Below are 25617 nucleotides of genomic sequence, written 5' to 3' on the forward strand. Positions count from 1 at the left end.
CCTTTGATATGAGAGTTCTGAGAAAGAGTAGAATGAACAGATGGCATCAGTGTCAGTATCATATGAAAAATGAGAATATTAGGAAAGAACTCTCCATTGTTAGCTTTCAGGAATGTGTTAGCAAAGCTAATCTCAGGTGGTATGGTCACTTAAATAGAGTGGGAGACGAAAGATTAGCTAAACAAGTGTTCCTTACCATGAGGGCAAGAAAAAGACCCAGAGGAAGACCAAGATATAGGTGGATTGATACTATAAAAAGTGCCTTAGAAGATAGAAATATAAGATCTGACAATGTTGGAGTCTTGACAGGTAACAGATTGATTTGGAGGAAAATTGTACATAGGAAGTTAGTGATGATGTAAATTTTCATATAGTACTATCATAATATCCTGTAACCCCCCCCCCTCCAAAAAAAAAAAAAAAGTGTATGCCAGGAATTGATGATGATAGTTTTCCCCCAGAATTAGCTCACTTTGTGAAGCTCTGGTACACTCTACCTAGATCTTGATCTACTTCTTCTGGCTCTTTTTTTTTTTAATTCTATTTTCTGGCAGGTGAATATCATCACCTAGTTGGAGACAAACCATTCTACTTATTGGAGACTGGAATGGTTTGAAAGGTTTTCATGTTTGGTCTCTTGAGCTTTTGAATTAACTGATCCTAGTTCACCCCTGGTAGTAACACACACACACACATGACCTTTCATGGGTGAGATTCACACTTTTCAAAAAAAAAAGCTATCTTTTCAGGTTTCAGGTGTTTTTAGTATTGAAATGTATTCATTACTGTACATACTGATCACTGAATTAGAAACTTTATTTAATACAGTGGCTTCAGATAGGCATATGATTACCAGTGCTGATCCTCTTCAATTCATTATGCATACTTTGGTGAGATGTGGGTCAGGAACAGCTTTATTAAATTCTTTGATCAATTGCAGCACATAGGAAGTTCTGTCTGTCCATACTAGCCTTCTCAGACAACAGCAATCTTGTTCTTGACAGTGTGGGTTATTTTTTCCACTGATTAAACAGCTTGGATATCTCACCTTTTGAGAAACTTGTCAGCTCTGCTGTTTTCAGAATCATGGCTCTAGTCACAGCCACTCACAATATGCCCTTTATTGAACTCCAAAAGATATTTGTTTTTCCCATTCTAATCAACACTATTGATGATGACTGACCAACAGAATTCTTAAATAGTTGCCTAGAACATATGATGACACACACATTACCGAGTATTTTGCATATGCACTATGTGGTATTTCTGTATATCTAATTCAGTGGCCAGTATGTGTACATTCCTCCTAGATGTTGTCTTCCACTGGTTGTCTCATTTAGTAATTTTTAATGATCCTGAATATCCTTATTTTTGGTTCTTTTTCTAGAATTCTTTCCTTGGTTTCTAATCTTGATCAGTGGCTCCAGAACATTTTGTCACTGAAATTTATCTTCTGCATTCTTTTTATTCTTTCCAAAACTTTCCCACTGCTTGTTCATTTCCAAAACATTTTGCCACTGAAATTTATATATTCTTTTTTATTCTTTCTGAAATCTTTCCATTGTCATCTCCTCTCCCACCCGTCATACTTTTACACATTACCTAGCTTTCTTATATTTTTTCCTTGATGTAGCACATTGCACAAGGAAATTCAAAGGCTTGTCCTGTCTACTATGATTATTAATGCAAAAGCATGAAAAATGTTATTCGTTGGGTTTATATACAGCTGGTTATTATTATTATTCAGGCCTCCATGCAGTCAAAAGACTCATCCTGGGAGGTCCTTCCTAGGAAACACAGAGTCTGCCTCACCACTCAGGCAATGCATTCCACAGTTCAACCACCCTTGCAAAAGAAACCACTCCTCACCCTCTTGCTCACAGCTTCCTTTCGTAACTTCCGGGGATGGCCCGATGTCATTGCTCCTTCCTGTTGTTCCACCGAGCGAAATAACTCTCCAGTGTCAACCCTGTAACTACCTCTCAACAGTTTAAACGTCTAATCATATCACCTCTCCTTCTTCTATCCACCAAACTCTGCAGTCCACATTCCCTCAGCTGATCCTCATAACTAACATTGTACAGTCCTGAAACCATCTTTGTTATCAGTCCTTGTACCCTTTCCACGGTTAATTTATCCCCTTCAAATCCTGGGCACCAAATTTGAGAACAATGGTCTAAGTGTGGTCTGATCAGGGTCTTATACAATGGAATGATAACTCTTTTTATTCTTAATGTTTATTAATGTAAATTGTAATATTTCCTCCTGTGCATATCAATGATTCTTAGTTAGTTTCCTCTGGATTTTACTATCAAATAGAATTAACTTAGTTGGCTTAGCAAGTTACATGCGCTTGCAGTATTATCATAAAGAATTGTGCTTAAGCTAACTATCTTAAATGTTACAGTTTCTTATCAGCATGTAGTCTCTATGCTCTACTAATCTTGTACAGTTATAAATTGAATTTCTTGGCAGTAATATTTCGCGTAGTGGCATTTCTTATTTGAACATTGTTTTAAATCAACTTACCAAGAAATTATATTATTTAATTTTTTTTGTCTAAGTATAAGCAAACAAAGTTTGCGCATTAAGTATCTTCATGACTTGGCTACTTATATGAATTCATATATTTCCTATATACAAGTAGTGAAAAGGTGTATCAGCTTATTCTTATAATACTCTGGATTAGAGATAGTTGTAGGAAGTTTTTTCTTTTGATTATAATTTAAATTAAACTTGCTAAGAAAATGTCTTCTTGTTTAATAAGTCATATCCTTTATTTGAGCATGTATAATGCTGTGCATTATGGGAAGGATCACTACCCAGATTAGTTTTGACCTTTATTTGAGAGCTCATCAGTGGGAACCGAACCTAGAAGATATACCATGGTTGAAGTAATGCAGAAGTTATATTTTCATATCTTTGTATTGTGTGATACTAAATATCCCATAATCCATTGAATATAAATTGTATGATTCCGTTCTTTTCTCCATTTATTGATCTCAGCTACAGTTTTCTTTGCATTTATTACTTTTCAGTAATGATCAGGTAGTCTTGGCAATAAAATACTGAGTATTTATTAGCCCCCCCCAAGTAGCAGCATGCATTGTAAAATTGTGATGGCCAAATTGACTTTTGGCCATTAATTTTTTTTTCTTATTTTGCTATAGCTAAGAAAAGCTGGCTGTTTTCATTCATGTCTTTATAGTTGATTCACAGCATGACTTTGATTTAACTTCTCCCCATGCATTTTCTATTTTTAATACAGAACACAAATAAACTTCATACTTTCCACAGTACCTAATAACTGTATTTTGAACTGATGGATTTCAGCATCGAGTCACTGTAAATATTATGCAGAGCTCCTTCCCTCTAAGACATGATCTCCTTTCACATCTACTGCCATGCCAATGCAGATATTAGATTGCTGTTGTTCAGGGTACATAAAAATATAATATTTTTGTTATAGTTTAATAAAATTATAATCAGCAAATGAAAATTTCCTGGTGTGAATTTGACTTCATTTGCTAGGGATTTCAGTTTGCTATCATAAAAGTTTTTTAGCCTTTCCCTATTTTCAATATTGAGTTTAAAATAGATTCGTTCTGTGAGACTTGGACTGAGACTTTTGATTCTGTGACACTTATGCTGTTTTTAAATCCATAGTTCGCAATGGCATTTCATTTCGCTATACTGGTGTTTACTATAGTGTGTGTCTATGGTAGGGATCATCAAGCACTAAGCCTGTCAATGCAATTTGTATTCAAAACTTAGCTTAGTATATTTAATTCATTATCAGTTTCTGATATGTATCATTAGATGTATAGGATACATAGATTCCACAAACAAATATGGTTTTAGTTTATTTGTCATTATAAATGTCTGTTAATCTCTTGAAACCTTCATTCATTCACACCTAAGAATTAGCATTAGATTTATATGTAAAAACATGTAAAAAAGTTTGTTGGTATCAAAAAACACTTGGAAAAAAAATAATACAAGAATATACTTTGAATAGAAATATTTTTTCACCTTATTTCTGTCTTTTTTTTGTTATCTTATATGTATTTCTTGTTGATATTTTTGATATGAATTGTAATAAAAAAAAGAGGTTGACTTCATCTTGTCTGATTTTTCTTAACTTTTTTTTTTTTATCTTCTCAGTGTTATGGTCTGTGATAATAAAATTTTGTTAGGTTCTACACGTGAGTGCTATTTTGCTTTATATATTTAAATTATAATCATTATGCTAAATGTATTATAATATTTATATGTGCACATCAAGGTCTATTCTGAATTCAGATATAAATCATTTCATCAGAAAATTATGTTAATTTTTAAAATGCATCAGCTCAGTAATGCTTATTATGTTAAAGCAGTGATTTTCAACCATTTTCATAACACGGCACACCTACACTAATTATTAAAATTCTGCGGCACACTAAAAATATATTCTTTTAATTTTTTTGATCTGGCAAAAAATAGGCATAATTTTGATTGATTTACACACATAAGAAGATGGAAGACCAGACACTAATAAATAAATGCACAAACTACGACATTATTTCTTTCAATTAATTTGTTTTCATAAATCTCGCGGCAAACCAGTTTGCCGTGGCACACCGGTTGAAAATCGCTGCATTAAAGTATGCTGTGCATTTGCACTAAAACTGTTCTGACTTTTCACATCAACTGTGTGAAAAGCATGCTGCTATTTTCATATTTATGCCTTTTTGCTTTACTTTATTCCCATACTTAAGAGTGAAATTGATTTTCCTGTGTATATTATTTATAGATTTTCATGTGCTATTTAAAAAATCTTTCAATGAAAGTAATGTTCATTTCATATTTGATTCTTTAAGATTTAGAAGTCACCGAAGCAGTGGACTGGAGTCCTGAAGATACATGCTACTTTTGTAATGCAAAGAAACTCCCACCTTATGTAAGCTGTATATATTTTTTTTTATGTGGTTTTTTTTTTTTTCCTAATTGGAACCTGAATATTGATTATATAGAGGCTATGATGATATGTAGCAGAAGTGAGATGTCATATTGTTGGAAGTTTTTCCAGTTGGTTATACTATAAATTAAAGATACCAAGAAATTATATTCTTGGTTTAATCCTTTATCCAAGTGTAAACAAAGTTTGCACCTGAAGTATTTTCAGGACTGAGGCAACTCGTATATAGAAACTAATGACTTCACATCACTTGCTTTAGTATCTCATAATGCAAAGCATATATCCTCACAGACATGTATAATGCTGTGCATTATGGGAAGGGGTCACTACCCAGACCAGTTTAGACCTTTATTGTGATCTCATCAGTGGTAGCCATATCTAGAGGTGATACTAAGGTTGAAGTAATTCAAATATTACTTAGATTAAATATTAATTAAAACTAATTCAAATATTCAACCATAGTATCACCTGTGGATATGGATCCCATTATGGGAATGGGTCACTACCCAGACTGGTTTAAACCTTTATTAAGGTCTTATCAGTGGGAGCCATATCCAGAGGTGATACTATGGTTGAATATTTGAATTATTAAACCAATATACAAAATGATGGTACAACATGACAAAATTTCATGCCGGCTGGGACGTCGCCCGGTTAAACAAGGCCCCCGTTGTTTTCACCAGGGAACCAGGGCGAACAGCAAAAAGTCAGCTACTGGAACAAATCTGAAAACAAACTCCAATACAACATCACCAGAGTTAAAGATTGGTACTATCAACATAAGAAGCCTGAATGGCAAAGAAATGGAGCTAGCTGAGGAATTAGATAAGTACCAGATCGACATAATAGGGGTGACTGAAACAAAAAAGACCAAAACTGGTGAGATCTTTCTAAGCAATAAATACAAAATGTTATATTCAGGCAATGACAATCAAGGAAAAGAAGGAGTAGCCATAGTATTCAACACAAAATACGAGGCTAATCTTCTTGAATGGCAGTCAGTCTCAAGTAGAGTAATGTGGGCAAATATGAGAATGGGGAACTGGACAATGGACTTATTTGTGCCTATGGTCCCACAGAAGGTTCTACTAAGGTAGAAGTGGAGGAATTTTTTGAGGCTTTAGAAAAAGCAACTGACACAATGAAAAAGGAAAAGTTGGTCCTTGTTGGGGATCTAAATAGCAGAGTAGGAAATGATTGTGAGACATACAAAAATATTTTGGGAAACTTTGGAGAAAAGAGCAAAGCTAATAATAATGGCAAATATCTGTTGGATTTCTGCTCAGGACATGGACTGGTTATTACTAACACCATGTTCCAACATAAAAATGTGCACAAATTCACATGGAGAGAAGAGGCAAGGAATAAGAAAAGTGTCATTGACTATGTTATTGTTGATAGTAATGTTTTCTCCCTGGTGCAGGACACCAGAGTGTACAGAGGATTTGAAATTGGAAGTGATCACTATTTAGTCTTGAGCGGGATAAAATTGAATTTTATATTCAAAAGAATAGCATGTAAGAAAGTTTTAAAGCGAATAAAAGTTGAGCAGCTCTTAGAAGTGAACTGTAGACTGAAATACACAAAGATTATTGAAAAGAAAATGAAAGAGTTTGAGAACAGGAATCAAACCTAGGAGATTCAGTGGCAAACTCTGAACAAAACATTGATTGATTCTGCCAGAGAGGCATGTGGTGAGGTTGTGTGCAAGGATAAAAAAAAAATCAGAACTCCCTGGTGTACACAGGAAGTTAAAGAGGCAGTGAAGGAAAAGAAGAAAGCATATCAAAAGTTCCTGGCAAATAAGTCAGCTTGTGCTCTTAGAGAATACAGAGACAAATGCAAGAATGCTAAACACTGTGTAAAACTACCTAAACAAAAGTCATGGGAGGACTTTCGCAAGAATATAGAAAAAAAATATCAAGAAGGTGGCAAAATATTCTGGAGGTTGTTGAAGAAGCTTAGGAATGGAGGAAAGAGTGCTGTAAAAGGAGTTAAAGATGATAAAGGTGACATGAAAATGGGAGAAAAAGATATTCTTGAAGTATGGAGTAATTATTTTGAAAAACTGCTAAATGAAACAAGCAGTGATGACAACACAGTGGTAAAAAACACTGACCAGGCATGCAGTCAGGAATACATATCCATACTTGAAGTAGAAAAAGCCATCAAAGGCTTGAAATGTAGAAAGGCAGCAGGAGTAGATGATATTAGACCAGAAATGCTTAAGTATGGGTGGTATAAGAATCTTACAGTGGCTGCACTGCATAGTTCAGAAAGCCTGGACAGAGGGACGAATTCCCGATGATTGGAGTAGAGTTCTCATAGTACCCATATATAAAAAGGGAAATAAAACTGAATGTGAGAATTACAGAGGTATTTCTCTACTGAGTGTTCCTGGCAAGATCTATGCAAGTATACTTGAGAAACAGTTGAGAAGGATTGTGGAAGAAAAGCTTGGTGAAGAACAAGCTGGATTCAGGCCAAATAGAGGCTGTCAGGATCAGATCTTCACTTTACAACAAATAGTCGAGAAAGCATGGGAATATAACAAAAATCTGTATTTAAATTTTGTCGATTTGGAAAAGGCATATGACAAGGTGCGAAGAGAGAAGCTATTCGATACACTACAGTTATATTGTGTCAATGGGACATTATATCAAGCAATACTTAGTCTGTATTTGAATTGTAAGTCAGCAGTTAGAATTGAAGGAAGTACAGGAAGATGGTTTAATGTTAAATCTGGTGTCAGACAAGGATGTACATTATCACCTCTGTTATTCATTATCTATATGGATCACATTATGAAGGAAAGTGGTATTAAACATGATATCAAAATTGGAGATGTTAATGTCAGCTCTTTGCTTTATGAGGATGATGTTATATTTCTAAATAAATCCACTGCAAGTTTGCAAGATTCTCTGACTAAATCGAATAGCTGTTGTAATAGATATGGTATGAAGGTCAGCATTAAAAAGACAAAGACAATGAAAATAGGCAGAATCATTGAAAATGTCAACTGTGTTGTGAATGGAGAACCTGTATAACAAGTAAAACATTTCAGCTACTTAGGCACGATTTTTAGTGAAGATGGGAAATTAAATATAGAAATAGACAACAGAATCAGCAAAGCTGGTATGGTGGGAAGTCAATTGAATAAATTCATATGGAATAAGAGAGAAATTAGTCGGAACACTAAATTAGCTGTATACAAGACAGTGTTCAAACCAGTTTTAACTTATGGATCTGAGAGCTGGGTCAGAAGTAAAACACTTGACCAAAGACTAGAGACCACAGATATGAGAGTCCTGAGAAAGATTATAGGCATGAACAGATGGCATCAAAGGCAATATCATATTAAAAACGAGGATATTAGGAAAGAACTTGACATTGTCAGCATGTAGAAATGCGTTAGCAGAGCTAATCTCAGGTGGTATGGTCACTTAAACAGAATGGGTGAAGGAAGATTAGCAAAACAAGTGTTCTCTGCCAGGTTGGCAGCAAAACGACCCAGAGGAAGACCAAGATATATGTGGATTGATACGGTACAAAGTGCTGTAGACGATAGAAATATAAGATATGATAATGTTGGAGTCTTGACAAGTAACAGACTGATTTGGAGGAAAATTGTAATTAGGAAGTTAGTAATGATGTAATTTTTTTCATGTAGTACTATCATATCCTGTACACCCCTTGAGGGTAAATGGCAGGAATTTGATGATGATGATTCCTATTTCAAATCTCTCCTGTATACCTTGTGTCCTGAACCAGCATGAAGATATCACCATCAACAATAACATAGTAAGCAGTTTTCTTTTTTTCCTTAGGTCTTCTCTCATTGTGAATTTGTGCACAACTTTTATGTTAAAATATTAAAGCAGCTGATATAACCACAAGAAAGAACATACGAGAATATAAGAATATAAGTTACCTTTATAACTCTTCTACTAGTATGTTCTTTCTTGTGATTATATCAGTTGCTTTAATATCATTTTTGTTCTTGATGTTTATCAAAACCTTCCAGTCCTCCCTCATATAACCAACACCAAGAGGAAAAAATACATTTATGAACTCACTAATATTTTGCTGGTTTTCTACCCAGCATTATCAGAGCACAAAGATAACCGTGACAAGCACGTAGCACTAAACTAAGTAACTGTAGTAACCATTTAAATTGTTTCTATAATTACTTAGGTTAGTGCTGTGTGCACTAAATTTTAGTGTACTCAGCACTAAAATTTAACAATTTAAATTGTAGAAATGTTTTGAGGGATGAAAATCCCGAGTTACCGGGAGAAAAAACCTCCACATAGAGACCAGTTAATTCACCTTTAGTTGAAAGATACCAGGTAAAGGTTCCTCATATGATGTGATCGGAATTTTTACCGTATCAATCCACCTATATCTTGGTCTTCCTCTGGGTCTTTTTCTTGCCAACCTCGCAGAGAATACTTGTTTTGCTAATCTTTCCTCTCCCATTCTGTTTAATGACCATACCACCTGAGATTAGCTCTGCTAAGACATTCCTGGATGCTGACAATGTCAAGTTCTTTCCTAATATCCTCGTTTTTAATATGATATTACTATTGATGCCATCTGTTCATGCTCATAATCTTTCTCAGTACTCTCATATCTGTGGTCTCTAGTCTTTGGTCAAGTGTTTTACTTCTGATCCAGCTCTCAGATCCATAAGTTAAAATTGGTTTGAACACTGTCTCGTATGCAGCTAATTTAGTATTTTGACTAATTTCTCTCTTATATCATATAAATTTATTCAGTTGACTTCCTACCATACCAGCTTTGTTGATTCTGTTGTCTATTTCCATATTTAATTTACCATCTTCACTAAAAATCGTACCTAAGTAGCTGAAATGTTTTACTTGTTCTATAGGGTCTCATTCAGGATGCAGTTGATATTTTTAATGCTTCTGCCTATTTTCATTGTCTTTGTCTTGTGTGCTTAAGGGTCAAAGCTGTATAACTGAGAGGAGACCTTCACATAGCCTTTAAAGGAATGCGGAGAACCGACCAGGGCTTCTGACCTAATGTCCAATCCTCACCTTCTCGTGGTGCACCCTGTTAGGTATCTACCTGGATACCGAATGAATGAACAAATATAAATGTGTAGAGGTAAAGAACCTTTATTGGAGGCTTTTCAATTGAAGAAAACCTACAATTTCCAGTTTCATATGGAAATTGTAGGTTTTCTCCCAGAAACTCCAGTTTTTCCTCCTGTAAAGCAGACATCATCAAGAACACATGTCAGTGACAGTCTAAATACACCATATAGATAGAAATAAATGCTCTATCAGAGCATTAATTAGATTTCAAACATTCAAAGTTACTTGACTTCACACAGGGGAAAATGAGATAAAGAAAAAACTTTATCTCATAAAGTTTTTTTTCTTTATTGCAGTCTATCTACAATACCTACAAAGTAGGTATTGTAGTCTACCTACAAAGACTACAAAATTCTTTTTGTAGTCTTTGTAGGTAGTTTTCAGTGGCTTGCTGTAATTTTGTATAGCTAGGCAATTTGCTGCAACTTGTTTTTTTATGGAGTGGAGTTTTTTTTTTTTTTTATTTATTTATTGTTTTTAGTTTTTTGTTATATCTGACCCACACATGGAAGGGCACAAGGCCTATAGCAGATTGGTGCCATATGCTATTTCTTAACAATCCCAGTTGAGAATTAATTAAATATTTTAGAAGTGGAAATAAAAATCTGTATATTTTATTCAAGCAATGACAAAAAGGTTGCACTATGAAATTATTCTGGTTTCATAATGCAAACTGGGCTTCTTGCTTTACTGATCTGGTTGGCTGAGTTGTTAACATACCCACTCTCCAGCCAGGCTGTGGTTTAAATCATATCATGAGCATGGATCATACGTAATAGATGAATTTCATCTTTTAGTGTGAGACCACTGATATACTTATTGGAGGCTTGTAAAAGTTCCATTTTATTCTCTAGAGCAGGATTTCAAGACTGTGTAATCAAAAAAATAATAAAATAAAATATGATTTTAAAAAATCCTTAGCATACCCACATTATTGATGTCTTATAAGTTTACAGCATTTTGTGGGTGACACAAAATAAAATAAAGTTGAGAAAAACGATTCTGATTTCCGTGAAATTTTCTGTAGCATCCATTTCTGTATTTACCACCACATTTGTAGTTGCAGTTATGCAATATTTGGCTTCTTCATAAATTTTCTTCTCTCATTTCATGTTCCATTATGATACAGCAATCCCTCGATTAATGCGCCCAGTGCGTTCATTAAAACAGGCGCATTAATCGAAAATGCACTAATCGAATATAATAACCTATGGGAAAATGTATAATTTGTTCCTCAGATTTCTTTTTTGACCTTTAATTTTTTTTATAAAAGAATTAGGGTATGTCTCAGGGCCTAGTTAAAGGAAAACCATGAAGCTGAAAGACAATAAAACATATTCAGAATAAAAATTTATTATTCTGCTTCTTAACAAAGAATTGAGCTAACATAGTTTGGCAGGCATTCTATTTCTTTTTTTAATACAACTGAGGGTATGGCCCTATTGCCTCTTCTGCAAATTTTACTGGTTCTCTCTTCACCAGGGTCAGTCTCTAATCATTGCTACTTAAAAACTTCGATTGTACGAAAACTATTTTCAAATTGTTTCTGTGAGCTTGTTAGTGATTAAATTTTCTTCATATTCTTCAGGATATTCCCACTGTGCATCTATGTTTTGCAGGTCAGAGTCACCCAACTTCTCAGAATGAGATTTAATTAACTTAGATTTGTTGAAAAGCCTCTAAAATCATTTGTACAACGTGGAAGAATGTGCTTCCAAACGGCTCGTAGATTGCTAGCAGTAATTTCATTCGACTTTGCGACTTTATAACCAGGCTGAGATTTCTCTGATTTGGTTGAGATTTCTCTGTCTTTGATGGCATTCGCTTCCAAAAAAAAAAAAGGCCGGTTTCATCGACATTAAATATGTGTTGATCACAATAGTCCCATTCTTGAACAGTTTTCTTCAAAATCTCCTTATCTGCACTTGCAGCTTCACCTGTGATTAGAACATTATGTAGGCTATTTCTCTTTTTGAAATGCTCAAATCACACTGCACTAACATGGAATTCTTCTTCTTTTCCATCATTGATAGCCCTTTCTTTCCAGGTTACAAAGAAACAATGCTTTTGATTTAATAAGGCCAGTGCATAGTGGGATTCGTTTTTGGTTACAATCTTCGATCCATGTAAAAAGAAGTCTCCCTAATTCAATCATTATAATACTTTGATTTTCAGTGCATGCATGATGAACTTCAAGCAGCCTTACCTTTCTCTTTGTATTCAGCAGTTGATTCACTCATTTTTGTGTTCTTGTCCTATCTTTGCTCTGGACTTGCCTTGTTCATTTTTCTTAATTATTTCAAGTTTTTCTTCCAATCAGATTACTTTTCGAATAATTTTCACACTTCTGTTTTTTTGCTACTAATTCTTTTAATCGTGATTAAAGGTTAGGAAAATAATTTAAAATAAAAAAGTATGGAAAACAATTGCATGAGATATGATCAGCAAAAATGTAAAGCAGACAACATAAATTTTGGCAGTAAATTTGGAACATAGTGTACATGGAAATAGTGTAGTATGCCATTAAAAAATAACTCTGTAAAATGTTTCAAATCGGTAACTAAATTATTTCATTCTGGTGAGTGATTTTTTAAATAGTTAACCATAAAAAATATATAGATCGAAAATTTTTAAAATCTGTAACATTTATTTTTGAGATGTATATAGGTGCACTAATCGAATTTTAGAGGCGCATTAATCGAAGGATTGCTGTATTAGGCAATGTGGTGTGTTGCAGCTACGCAACTTGATTTTTTTGAAATATATATATATATAATATTTAATTTGTGCATTGATAGGATGGTTAATCGTCATATAGTTTGTTGTGCTGTCACAATTTTACCTCCCATTTGGCCAAAAGCAAAGTTAAACTCAATTGACTGATTCCCATATAAAGACTCCTAGTAGGATTTGAACCTAGGCCTTTTCATTCGAAGAGTAGTATAATTATCATCTGCACTACTGAGATGTTGTTTTATATAATTTTGGTAAATGAAGGATTTGTATATTTTTTGCAACTATAATTTTCACTGTCCACAGTAGTTAGTAGTCAGTCAGACTGGATTGATGTATGTGTGCTCCCTAATAATTATAGGTTATAAATGTTAAACCAAAAATTAGAAGTTTCACACTGAATGAAAAGAGCTAAGAAATTCTGATAAATTGTTATGGCTAATTATTTTGGTACTTTCTGGATTATAGTGAATAGCATGATCTTTTTTAAAACATGACTAGTTAAGGTATATATGATGAATATACTGCGATTACATCTGCTTGCTTTATTTGTACTGTAGGATCCTGCAAGTGGAATAATTCATCGGATTGATGGCTTAAATAGCTTGAAAGTAGATACTGATGATCAGTCTACATCATCAGATCAAGGGACAGCACCCGGTAAGAAATATTATAGTGTTTAGGTAATGGCAATGATGATGCATACCTGTCATTTTATGACCTAATATGCCTAATAATTATATTTCTTTTTCATTTACTGATTAGTAAAGTATTGTATCATTGATAGAATTCGGAATCAGTGACAGTTTCAAGTAATAACGAGAAATTATTATCATATGGCTCTCTGCCAGATAACATAAATCCCTCTAAAGGTGAGCGTCACTAAATGGAATCTGCATCTGGACTTCCAGTAATTCTTCCCCCTCCCATTTTTGCGCACACCCTTTGCAGAGACTGCAACATACCAGATCTTCCAGATTTCTGTGCCACATTTCCTTGGTTGATTTATTGATTAAATATCTACCTGAATGCATTACCAAAACAATTATCATTGATATAGTAACATTAATTTTCCATTTTACTTTAAATACTCATCCATTATTTCTTCCTTGTTTCTCCAGAAGTTTGCCTAGCTGTACAAGAAAAGAATCATTTATATTTGATTTGCTTTGATTGAAATGTCCATTTTTTATTTTTATTTTTTTATCATCATCAAATTCCTGATATATACCCTCAAGGGATGTACAGGATATGTAAAATTGTAATATCTACAATTTTCCTCCAAATTTGTTATCTGTCAAGACTCCAACATTATCAAATCTTATATTTCTATCTTCTAAGGCACTTTTTACTGTATCAATCCACCTATATCTTGGTCTTCCTCTGGGTCTTTTTCTTGCCAACCTGGCAGAAAACACTTGTTTTGCTAATCTTTCCTCTCCCATTCTGTTTAAGTGACCATACCACCTGAGATTAGCTCTGCTAAGACATTCCTGGATGCTGACAATGTCAAGTCTTTCCTAATATCCTCGTTTTTAATATGATATTGCCATTGATGCCATCTGTTCATGCTCCTGATCCTACTCAGTACTCTCATATCTGTGGTCTCTAGTCTTTGGTCAAGTGTTTTACTTCTGACCCAGCTATCAGATCCATAAGTTAAAACTGGCTTGATTACTGTCTTGTATACAGCTAATTTAGTGTTTTGACTAATTTCTCTCTTATTCCATATAAATTTATTCAGTTGACTGCCTCCCATACCAGCTTTGTTGATTCTGTTGTCCATTTCCATATTTAATTTACCATCTTCACTAAAAATCATGCCTAAGTAGCTGAAATGTTTACTTGTTCTATAGGTTCTCCATTCACAATGCAGTTGATATTTTCAATGTTTCTGCCTATTTTCATTGTCTTTGTCTTTTTAATGCTGATCTTCATACCATATCTACTACAACAGTTATTCAATTTAGTCAGGGAATCTTGCAGACTTGTAGGTGATTTATTTAAAAGTATGACTTCATACATATAAAGCAAAGAGCTGAGATTAACATCTCCAATTTTGATATCAGGTTTAATACCACTTTCTTCATAATGTGATCCATATAGATAATGAATAACAGAGGGGATAATGTACATCCTTGTCTGACACCAGATTTAACATTAAACCATCATCCTGTATCTCCTTCAATTCTAACTGCTGGCTTACAACTCAAATAAAGACTAAGTATTGCTTGCTATAATGTCCCATTGACACCATATAACTGTAGTGTATTGAATAGCTTCTCTCTTGGTACTTTGTCATAAGCCTTTTCCAGATCTACAAAACTTAAATACATATTTTTGTTATAGTCCCATGATTTCTCAACTATCTGTCGTAAAGTGAGGATCTGATCCTGACAGCCTCTATTTGGCCTGAATCCAGCTTGTTCTTCACCAAGCTTTTCTTCCACAATCCTTCTCAACCATTTCTCAAGTATACTTGCATAGATCTTGCCAGGAACACTCAGTAGGGAAATACCTCTGTAATTCTCACATTCAGTTTTATTTCCCTTTTTATATATGGGTACTATGAGAGCTCTACTCCAATCATCGGGAATTCGTCCCTCTGTCCAGGCCTTCTGAACTATGCAGTGCAGCTACTGTAAGACTTTTATACCTCCATACTTCAGCATTTCTGGTCAAATATCATCTACTCCTGCTGTCTTTCCACGTTTCAGGCTTTTAATGGCTGTTTCTACTTCAAGTATGGATATTTATTCCTGACTGCATGCCTGGTTAGTGTTTTTTACCACTGTACTGTCATCACTGCTTGTTTCATTTAGCAATTTTTTGCAGTAATTACTCTATACTTCAAGGATATCTTTTTCTCCTCTTTTCATGTCATCTTTATCATCTCCAATTCCTTTTACAGCACTCTTTCCTTCATTTCTGGGCTTCTTCAACAACCTCTTGAATATCTTGCCACCTTCTTGATATTTATTTTCTATGTTCTTATGAAAGTTCTCCCATTGCCGGCCTGGTTGGCCGAGTGGTTAGCATGTCCGCTCTCCAGCCAAAAGGCTGTGGGTTCGAATCCTTCTGTGGGCATGAATGTTTGTGATTGTCTGTGAAAGTACTAATGGTGGTGGTGGTAGTCAGTGTTGGTGTTAGATGATGAAGATTGGTGGAGTAGTGAGATAAAGAGTTGTAGAGTAGATGCCCTCCGTCGATGAGTCTTTGGACTCCCTGGAGGTGTGATGTAATAATAATAATAGTAATAAAGACTTTTGTTTAGCCAGTTTTACAGAGTGTTTAGCTTTCTTACATTTGTCTCTGTATTCTCTAAGAGCACAAGCAACTTATTTGCTAAGAACTTTTGATATGCTTTCTTCTTTTCTTTCACTGCTTCTTTTACTTCCTGTGTCCACCATGGAGTTCTGATTTTTCTATCCTTTTCGCTGTTCGCCCTGGCGAAAAATGGGGGCCTTGTTTAACCAGGCGACACCCCAGCTGGCATGAAATTCTGTCATGTTGTACCATCATTTTTTATTTTGGTTTAACCCAATAAAGAATATATTTGTTCGGCTAAATCCCAAACTGCCAGCCCATCCTTGTTCGTTCAGTATCCAGGCAGATACCTAACAGGGTGCACCACGAGAAGGTGAGGATTGGATGTCAGGTCAGAAGCCCTGATCAGTTCTCCGCATTCCTTTAAAGGCTATGTGGAGGTCTCCTCTCAGTTATATAACTTTGACTCTTAAGCACCCTTTTTTTTTTTTTAAATTAAAGTTCAAAATAGTTGCAAGTAAATTTCTAACTCATCTAAATCTGATTTTTAAAAGGCCAAACTAGAAAACTTCATATCCTAGTACTGCCTCTGTAGTTCATTCACTATAGACAAAGCCCTTTGGTTGCAAAGACTTAGGTTCAATTCCCATCAAAGACGTGAGGAATCTTTATCTGGTCTTTATCTAGGATAGGAATATACCATGGGTTACAACAGCTTTTACTTTTTCTGAGTGGAATTCACACATAAAAAAAATAATAATTAAACAAAAAAAAAAAAAAGAACTATTCTGCTTCTAGTTCCTTGCCAAATCTATTGGATGTATATTTTGTTCAATTGTTCTTCTACTTCTTTTTACACTTGGATGGTTCTGTTACATCATCGTTATCCACAGAAAAGCTAATTTCTTTGCCTGTTATATCATAGGCATCTTCAATTTGAAAAAAATTTAAACAAGAGTAGTCCTACATGACAGAAAAAATCAAACAGTAAAAATGAAATCATGAGTTTAATAGAGCTGCATTAGCTAATTATAACTGAAGTCCTAATGATATGTAATCATGATAATTATTATTACTAAATCTAATGAACTTAGATGAGCATTGTTAAATGGCACTATCTTCTATTACAGTCTTTCCTTAAGGAATTTGCTTTAGTCTTTTTCTGGAGAAAATTTTAAATTTCACTGGGTTTTATATATATGAAGGAGTTGTGCCTGTAATGGTGAATAGTATGATTGATTGCTCAGTAGGTTTGTAATTAGAACAGCCAATACAGTGTACTACAGGGCGTAATGAAATACTTTGTTTATGGCTTTTGGAAAGACCATATAGCCTAGGTAGATGTTCATGATAGAGCTTTAGTTTCTTCTTGAGTTCCCCATCCCAACAATATGTGAAATAATCTTGAAGCATTGAGGTAAGTTTCCCATAGTACTCCTTTCTGTCCTGAATTATTACTACTCATGAGTTCATTTTTACTGTTTGATTTTTTCTGTCATGTAGGACTACTCTTGTTTACATTTTTTTTCAAATTGAAGATGCCTATGATATAACAGGCAAAGAAATTAGTTTTTCTGTGGATAACGATGATGCAACAGAACCATCCAAGTGCAAAAAGAAGTAGAAGAACAATTGAACAAAAGATACATCCAATGGATTTGGCAAGGAACTAGAAGCAGAATTTTTTTTAATTATTATTTTTTTATGTGTGAATTCCACTCAGAAAAAGTAAAAAGCTGTTGTAACCCATGGTATATTCCTATCCTAGATAAAGACCAGATAAAGATTCCTCTTGTCTTGGATGGGAATCGAACCTAAGTCTTTGCAACCAAAGGGCTTCGTCTATACTGAATGAACTACAGAGGCAGTACTAGGATATGAAGTTTTCTAGTTTGGCCTTTTAAAAATCAGATTTAGATGAGTTAGAAATTTACTTGCAACTGTTTTGAACTTTCTCCTTATTGGTTCTTGTAAAGATGCACTTACTGTTCTTTTTTTAGAGAGTGACCTGTTCTGAGTTTAAAGCTTTAAACTCAGAATAGATCACATAATGGAGGTAGAGGTGTAACTAACTTTATAGAGAATCTGTGAGGTGGATAATTGATTTAAAAACAAAAGTTTGGAAGTTTGCCTTGTTTCTACTGGTCCATTGATTAGTCTGTACATGACTTTCCTTATTCGTCTAACATATTTTTAGGAGAACCAGTAGAATTATTTAGGCAAGGTTTTCCTACTGGTATTGTTTTTGTATTTATTCTAGTTGTTTTAGTTATCAGAACAAACTATTCTATCTCATGAAAGAGAGCGATGGGAAATCCTTTTTTTCATGGTTAACTGCTTAATGGAGCATATTATTATTGACCAAGATATACATATCTCGGTCACTCAGCTTATTTTCTTATTATTCATCCTCTCAGTTTTTTCAAATTCATTTATTTATTATTATTTTTTCTCATACATATTTATACATAGATACATAATCATACCAACATATTCAACATTACAAAATTAGATATACTTAAATTAGAATTAACCTACCCTTCATCCATAATAGTTCTCTTAATCTGTCTTAAAATTAATTAAATTCGTTGATTCTGTAGCATGTTGATGAAGGGCATTCCACATATTTTCTATCTAACAGTAAAAAAAAAAAAAAAGAACTTAAAGAAATATAAGTTCTCTAATAGAGCCTGATTTAGCCAATTGTACCAAACTCCTGGTCTCTATCTTATGTATACTGAATTAACTTAGAAACTTCAATTAAGTCTTCTTTCTGTCTCCTGCTAGATAGGAACTAACCAAACCATTTCTCATAATTATCATGATACAATCACTCTACAGACTTAGTCTTCTCTGAATATCTTCAAATTTCTTGACATCCATTAAAAACCTTGATGACTAAAACTGAGATCTGTAATCCAATATTGGCTTAAAGACTTGTATAATGGTATCATTACTTACTCATATAGGTGAAGTTGCTTTTAATTAATCCCACAATCTTCTGGGTTTTAAAGTTTTCTTACCACTATGAATGATTCCTGGACTTTAATTTCCTGTCAACCAAAATACCCAAATCTGTGTATTTATCAATTTTTTTTCCCCTTAGACTGCCCATTCAACTGATATCTATCTAATATCTATCTTACCCACTCAGATGTACTTGAATTTGCTAACATTAAATTTTAAACCCCATTTCCCCATCCACTCTTCCAATGTCTTAAGATCATCCTATAAATAAATCTCTCTCAACTTCAGAGAGAGAGAGAGAGAGAGAGAAATCACTCTTAATGTTTAAACCTAGATCAACAACAAGGATTTACCACTCTGTAGTACCCTGCTCCTAAAAACTTGGCTCTCGATGAAGGACATTCCACATATTTTTCTATCTGAACAGTAAAAAAAATATAACTATATACTTAAATAAAATTAAATAAATATAAAATAAAAATTATACTTAAAGAAATATAACTTTTTTCGTCACTAACTTTTTATCATGTTATTTAATAGAGTCTGGTTTAGCCAATTGTGACAAAAAAATTTCCCCTTTCCACTTCCTGTCGCAGAATTTCCCCCTTCCCACTTATCTTGCTAGCTGATTATAAACACCTAATTGGTATACATTTTAATCATCTATCAGAGACTGCTAAAATTTAAATAAATGGCATCATAGCCATTACCTTGATTGGTTTCCCTTGTGACCTCTTCATAAAAAGTAAACAAATTTGTCATAATGGATCGCCTCCTAATGAAACTGTGCAGTGTTTAACAAGTGATTCCTTTCAAGAATATCCTGAACATGATTCCTGATTAATTTTTACATGACTATCAGTAATGCTAAGAAGATTTTTAGTTGTCTTGTCATTCTCCAATTTATGTGATGACCCACTCCTATGAATTGGAATAACTTGCAACTACCATGAGAAAGATATCTTCCTACCTCCAATCTTATCAATTGCCAAGTTATTGAAGATGTCACATATTTCCTTTTCCTGCTTTAGCTCATTCAGTAAGTCTTGTTCTTCAAGTTATAATTTCTCTTCTAATTGACCAGTATTTATATATACACTAGCAAAATACTTCATCATCATCATCATCATCAAATTCCTGCCATATACCCTCAAGGGGTGTACAGGATATGACAGTACTACATGAAAAAATTACATCATTACTAGCAAAATACTTAATAATACAAAATACAAAATAATAAATTCTTCTACAACCACAGCTGATTCATTTAGATTTATTCCAGAATAAGTAGTTATGCTTAATTCATTTCTATTATCCTTATTCCTTTTTTACATATCTATAAAAGCTTGTTGGATTAATCTTAGTGTTCCCAGCTAGTTGTAATTCAGATTTTGCTTTCTCCTTAGCTCAGTCAGTATGGACAATACCCTTCTGTTGGAAAGACCTGGGTTTGAATCCTATCTATGATATAAAGAACCTTTCTAGGAGCTTTTCAGTTGAAAGTGAATTACCTAGTCTCATACAAAAGTGGCAGAGTTTTTTCATCCTACAAATCAAGCAAACCATCTGGAAGACCACACACTATTTGCAAACAGTGCAGATAGGAAGCTGACTTTCTGTTTTGCATTGATGAAAGAAATTCTGATACCTCCATATGAGACCAGCATTAAATTTGTGATCTTTGTAAACTTCATAAGAGAATTTACTTGATCACAATTTAACAAGTAGAAACCTTAATAAGAAAATCGTGCTTGCATCTAAGTATAAAATGAAATAAAAATATTGAAAAGAATAATTGTTAACTCGTATAAGAACATTGATTGTATAATATTAGAAAATATAGATAATTAATTTACAGTATTTAGTTATAAGAATTTTGCTTGTAAAAGGCTTGCTTGTTATGCACTTGAAACAAGAGATTGTAAGTTATGCTAATTCTTAAAAAAAAATAGGTGAGCTGATACAGTTTGATAAAGCTGACTCATAGGGTTACCTAGAACCGAAGTAAAGTCCAAGGTCACGGTTCCCGATTTAGACAATGCCGTGGGTCAGTCACGTGCACACGGCCCACCAAAGATGGAAGGTTCAGCAGGGAGATGCCACCCTAACAGGTTACGATAAACGTATCCTAATGTCGGCGGGGGGGGGGGGATTAATTGCAGGAGGTGCCGGTAGGGTCATAATATAAAAGGGTTAGAACCCCCACAAGGTCTTTTGTCAGTTTTTGTTTGGAGGTTAACATATGCACGCTTCCTGAGTGACGGTCAGGAGTCCCCTCTGTCCGCCACGACATGGAATATTAGTAAGTGGGATTTAGATCCCATTTTCCTACCATCGAGAACAAAGGACGCCACATGGTTGGGAAAAAAGGTATTTACGACATACTAAGCCAACCCTGGTCTAAAGGAAGGAGACTATCAATGGAAATTGTGGATATCCTCATTGTGAATCTGATGACTGCAGAACAGCAGATAGATTGTGTTTCTTAGGAAGAAGCCTGATATGCTGCAGCTGAGATGGCCCTCATTATCCGAAGTATCCCAAATATGTCCCACTACAGGAGGAATATTTCTTCAGAAATCGCAGATCTTGTGTGTATAGAGTCCTTTGTGGAGGCATAACAGTTTATCCCACGTGCTGGTGTGAAATTTTCATTTTTTGTATTTTGCTAGACTTATTAACATTGTATTATTTTAGTATTGAATTGAAGCTTTTAGAATTTAGCGTATTGTATTGTATTTATGAGTTTAATAAACTTTTACTTATCAAATATTGAGTTGTCTGAAATTGCCATTCAATGCAATGCTTGTAATAACGTACGAACCTATGTGGGGGGGGGGGGGGAGAGAAAAGGTTAAGTTACAAGATCAGGGTTATGACTGCACGATTAATTCACCTCTAGAATTATTTAGGATTCTGCTTCTTGTTTTAAATTTCGTTATAAACTAAATGTCCTAAATGGCGCAGCTTTAAAAAATAAATGTTTTAGGATACTAAGAAGGGCAAGAGTTTAGATTTATAGTACGGCGGTAACGATATGTGAAGAAAAAGGATAAGATATATGAAGGAAAGTAAAGTATAAGGGAAATATATAAATAAACAAGAATGGGACACAACATAAATGGCCTAATTAAACTTAGAGTATAAGCTAAGTTGGTTTTGAATGCAGATCAGATAACTGAAAAGCAAAAGTTATATTTTGTGTATTGTTGGAAAATTTTTGTATACTTTGCTGTAAACTGGATGCAAGTATGACAGATCTCTCTAGTAGTTTAGGCATGAATGATAGTGAATTTTGTTCAGTATATAAATGCCCCCACAAGTAAGAAGAATAATGTCAGCTTTAAAAAATAAATGTTTTAGGATACTAAGAAGGGCAAGAGTTTAGATTTATAGTATGGCGGTAACGATATGTGAAGAAAAAGGATAAGATATATGAAGGAAAGTAAAGTATAAGGGAAATATATAAATAAACAAGAATGGGACACAACATAAATGGCCTAATTAAACTTAGAGTATAAGCTATTCACAGCAAGTTGGTTTTGAATGCGGATCAGATAACTGAAAAGCAAAGTTATATTTTGTGTATTGTTGGAAAATTTAGATGTCAAGGAGAGCAGGAGAATCCAGTCTCAGACAGACAGTTCTCCAGGTACACTCGGTTTAGAGAGTGCATTGGGGCAAGTATTCCAAATGAACGAATGTCAACCAGGGTGGGGAAAAGGAACTATGAGAACCAGAATCAAGACAGGATTCGAGAACAAACCAGGTATAACCTCTCTACTAGATTCTACAATTTGCATTCCCTCAATCTGCCTTCATACTCTATATTCCAGAGACCAGAAACCACCTTAGTCAATTGTCTCTAAAGCTGTTCCAACATCACTTCATCCTTTTGAAAACCTGGTGACTAAATCTGCACAAAGTAATCCATATGTGACCTGATCAAAGTCTTGTACAATGGAATCAAAACATTATTATTATTATTACGGGTAACTCAAAGGAGTCCTTAGACTCATTGAGGGAAGTCTTAAACATCATGTCAAGAACTATTCAGCATTTGTCCAGTATCTATCATACTTTACATGAGCTTTGAACTCATTCACGGACATGGCACCCACAACAGACCTCTGACAATCTATTCCACTCATTCACCATTCTCCAAACAAAAAACCAGTTCTAATACCCTTGCTAACTACACTCTTACTCAGTTTCCATGGATGGCCCCTAGTTCTCCCACCACCATGCCTGATCTGAATTAATCCTGTAAAAACCCTTTGTTAGTTTGAATGTCTTAATCATATCACCCCTTTTCTGCCTATCAACCAGTTTCTGTAACTCACAAATCTTCAACCTGTTCTTGTAATGTTCATTCCATAGACCTCTACCATCTTCATCATTTGCCTCATTACCAAGAAACCTTGGCACCCAGATCTGCACATAGTCAAAACGGGGTCATATCAAGTAACCATGTAATCTGACGAGCTGCTTTAGCCACTTTTGCTGTGCCCCTTAAATGTTAACTCCCTCTAATTCACTAACACTCCCAAATCTCTGACTTCGTCAATTTCCTGGAGTACAGTTTCACCAATGTAGTATACAGCTGGTAATCTTTTCACCCCAGAATGCATAACCTTCCACTTTGGCACATTAAACTGACATCCATTCTTCTTTGCCCAGTCTGCCAATCTATCCAAATCATCTGGCAAAATTTTGACATCATGTGTAGTAACTATTGCTCTACCCAACTTTGCATTATTGGCAAACAACTTAACAATTGCTCTCAGATACTTTCCTATATCGTTAATGAACAAATTAAACAGTAGCAGTCCAAGAACAGAACCTAGCAGCACACCACTAGTCACAGGCCTTTTAAACTCTACTCCTGAACAAACTACTCTCTGATATCTCTCCATCAACCACCTTCCTGTTCATCTCACCAACCCTATATCCATCCCCATGTGCTGCAGGTTACTGATTAGAATTCCATTTGGTATCCTGTCAGAGGCCTTTGTAAAGTCCAGCAGTATCACTGTAAACCTATTACTTTTATCCAACTCAGCTGTCACTGTATTATAAAATGTGAGCAAGTTACTGAGGCATGATTTATTTCACAAAACTATGCCCCCCCCCCTCCTCATAGTATCCCATTTCCATCTATCCATTCCTGTATTTTACTCTACATCAACTTCTCCAATACTTTGACAATGACACCTGATATGCTGATTAGGTGGTAATTTGCTACATCAGTCTTGGCGTCTCCTTTATGCAAAATATCCTTCTACACGTCAGTGTTCTCAGCATCATTCCACTGTGTTGTCTTCCCAATTTTAGCATAATGTCCACGAAATTTCAAGTTTCTATCCACCATCACTTCGATCTTTCATCTCCTCCATCTCCTCTAAAATATCCCCACCACTCCTATACTCTGCATCTCATCTTTGCTTCCCAAAATTTTACAACCTTACACTTTGCAACATGAAACGATCATCCCCCACACACTCACCCATTCAGACAACTGTATATCACCATTCAAGCCCTTCCCAATATCATTTATATACAAATTAAACAGCAGTGTACCCTAAACAGATTCCTGGAGCACACCACTGGTGACCTTCCTCCTCTGGGATATTGCTCCCCCCATACACAACTTGCTGATACCTATTAGACATCCAGTCTCCAGTCCATTACACCAATCTACTATCCAACTCTATCTGTTACGATTTAATTGCCAGCTTGTCATATGGCAATCTATCAAAGACTTTAGGAAAACTTAGTATATCACCTTTGTATGCTATCCCTGTTATCCAATGAACCTTTCACCTTGTTATACACATACCAGCCACTGAATTAAAAACTTTTATTTTATGTATAAGCATGCATCTGCTAATACCGATCCTCTTCAGTTCCCTGAGCATAGTTTGGTAAGATATGGGTCGGGAACAGCCTTCATTAAATGCTTCGGTTAATTGCTACACACAGGAAGTTCTGTTTGTCTGTACTAGCCTTCTCAAACAATGATAGCAATCTTGTTCCTGAAGGACTGTTCCCAACCACTGATTAAACACTGAGATATCTCAGTGTTTAATCTTTTTTTGTTTTTGAGGAAGGGGAATGTAATTAAATCTCCTTGATTATTAGTCAGCATTCAAGTTTGGGATTTTAAGCATTCTGCTGCATCCAAAGAGTCTCTTTTGAGTTATTTGTATATTATTTTCAATTTCTTCAATTAATGTTTCTTTGACAGCCTTTTCTCTTAATGTATTTTACTAGTTAAATTCCTCATATAGCTCTTAATGTTCTCTGGTGATGGATCCTGCACTTTGAACTTTCATTACATTTCTCTACAACTACTTACATGTATTATTGAACAATTTGTTTTTCTTTCTGTTTGTGAATTGAAAAGTTTCTTTGCACAAACAAATGGATTCCAGTGAAAAATATTATTTTTCACTGGAATCCATTTGTTTTGTATATTTCTCTCAGTTGTAGGAAGACTGAATATTGTATTTCATGTTCTATCTTTTCTGCATATGTCTTTGCATATTTACATCCTCACTCTTCAATAAT

The 25617-nt window shown here is 34.6% G+C and overlaps 1 protein-coding gene across 1 annotated transcript in view; it reads left to right on the top strand.

The window, feature by feature from the left end:
• LOC150092366 (mushroom body large-type Kenyon cell-specific protein 1-like) overlaps positions 1-25617 on the top strand; it is a 152537-nt gene that overhangs the window by 61554 nt on the left and 65366 nt on the right. The window contains exons 3-4 of the mRNA XM_090414925.1: positions 4863-4942; positions 13374-13473. Of these exons, the coding sequence (XP_090271051.1) occupies positions 4863-4942; positions 13374-13473 (180 nt within the window). The remainder of the gene's footprint in view (positions 1-4862; positions 4943-13373; positions 13474-25617) is intronic.

Source organism: Typopeltis vanoorti, chromosome 26 (assembly GCF_054136105.1).
Source record: "Typopeltis vanoorti isolate ZY-2024b chromosome 26, IOZ_Tvanoo_1.0, whole genome shotgun sequence".
Classification (NCBI taxonomy): domain Eukaryota; kingdom Metazoa; phylum Arthropoda; class Arachnida; order Uropygi; family Thelyphonidae; genus Typopeltis; species Typopeltis vanoorti.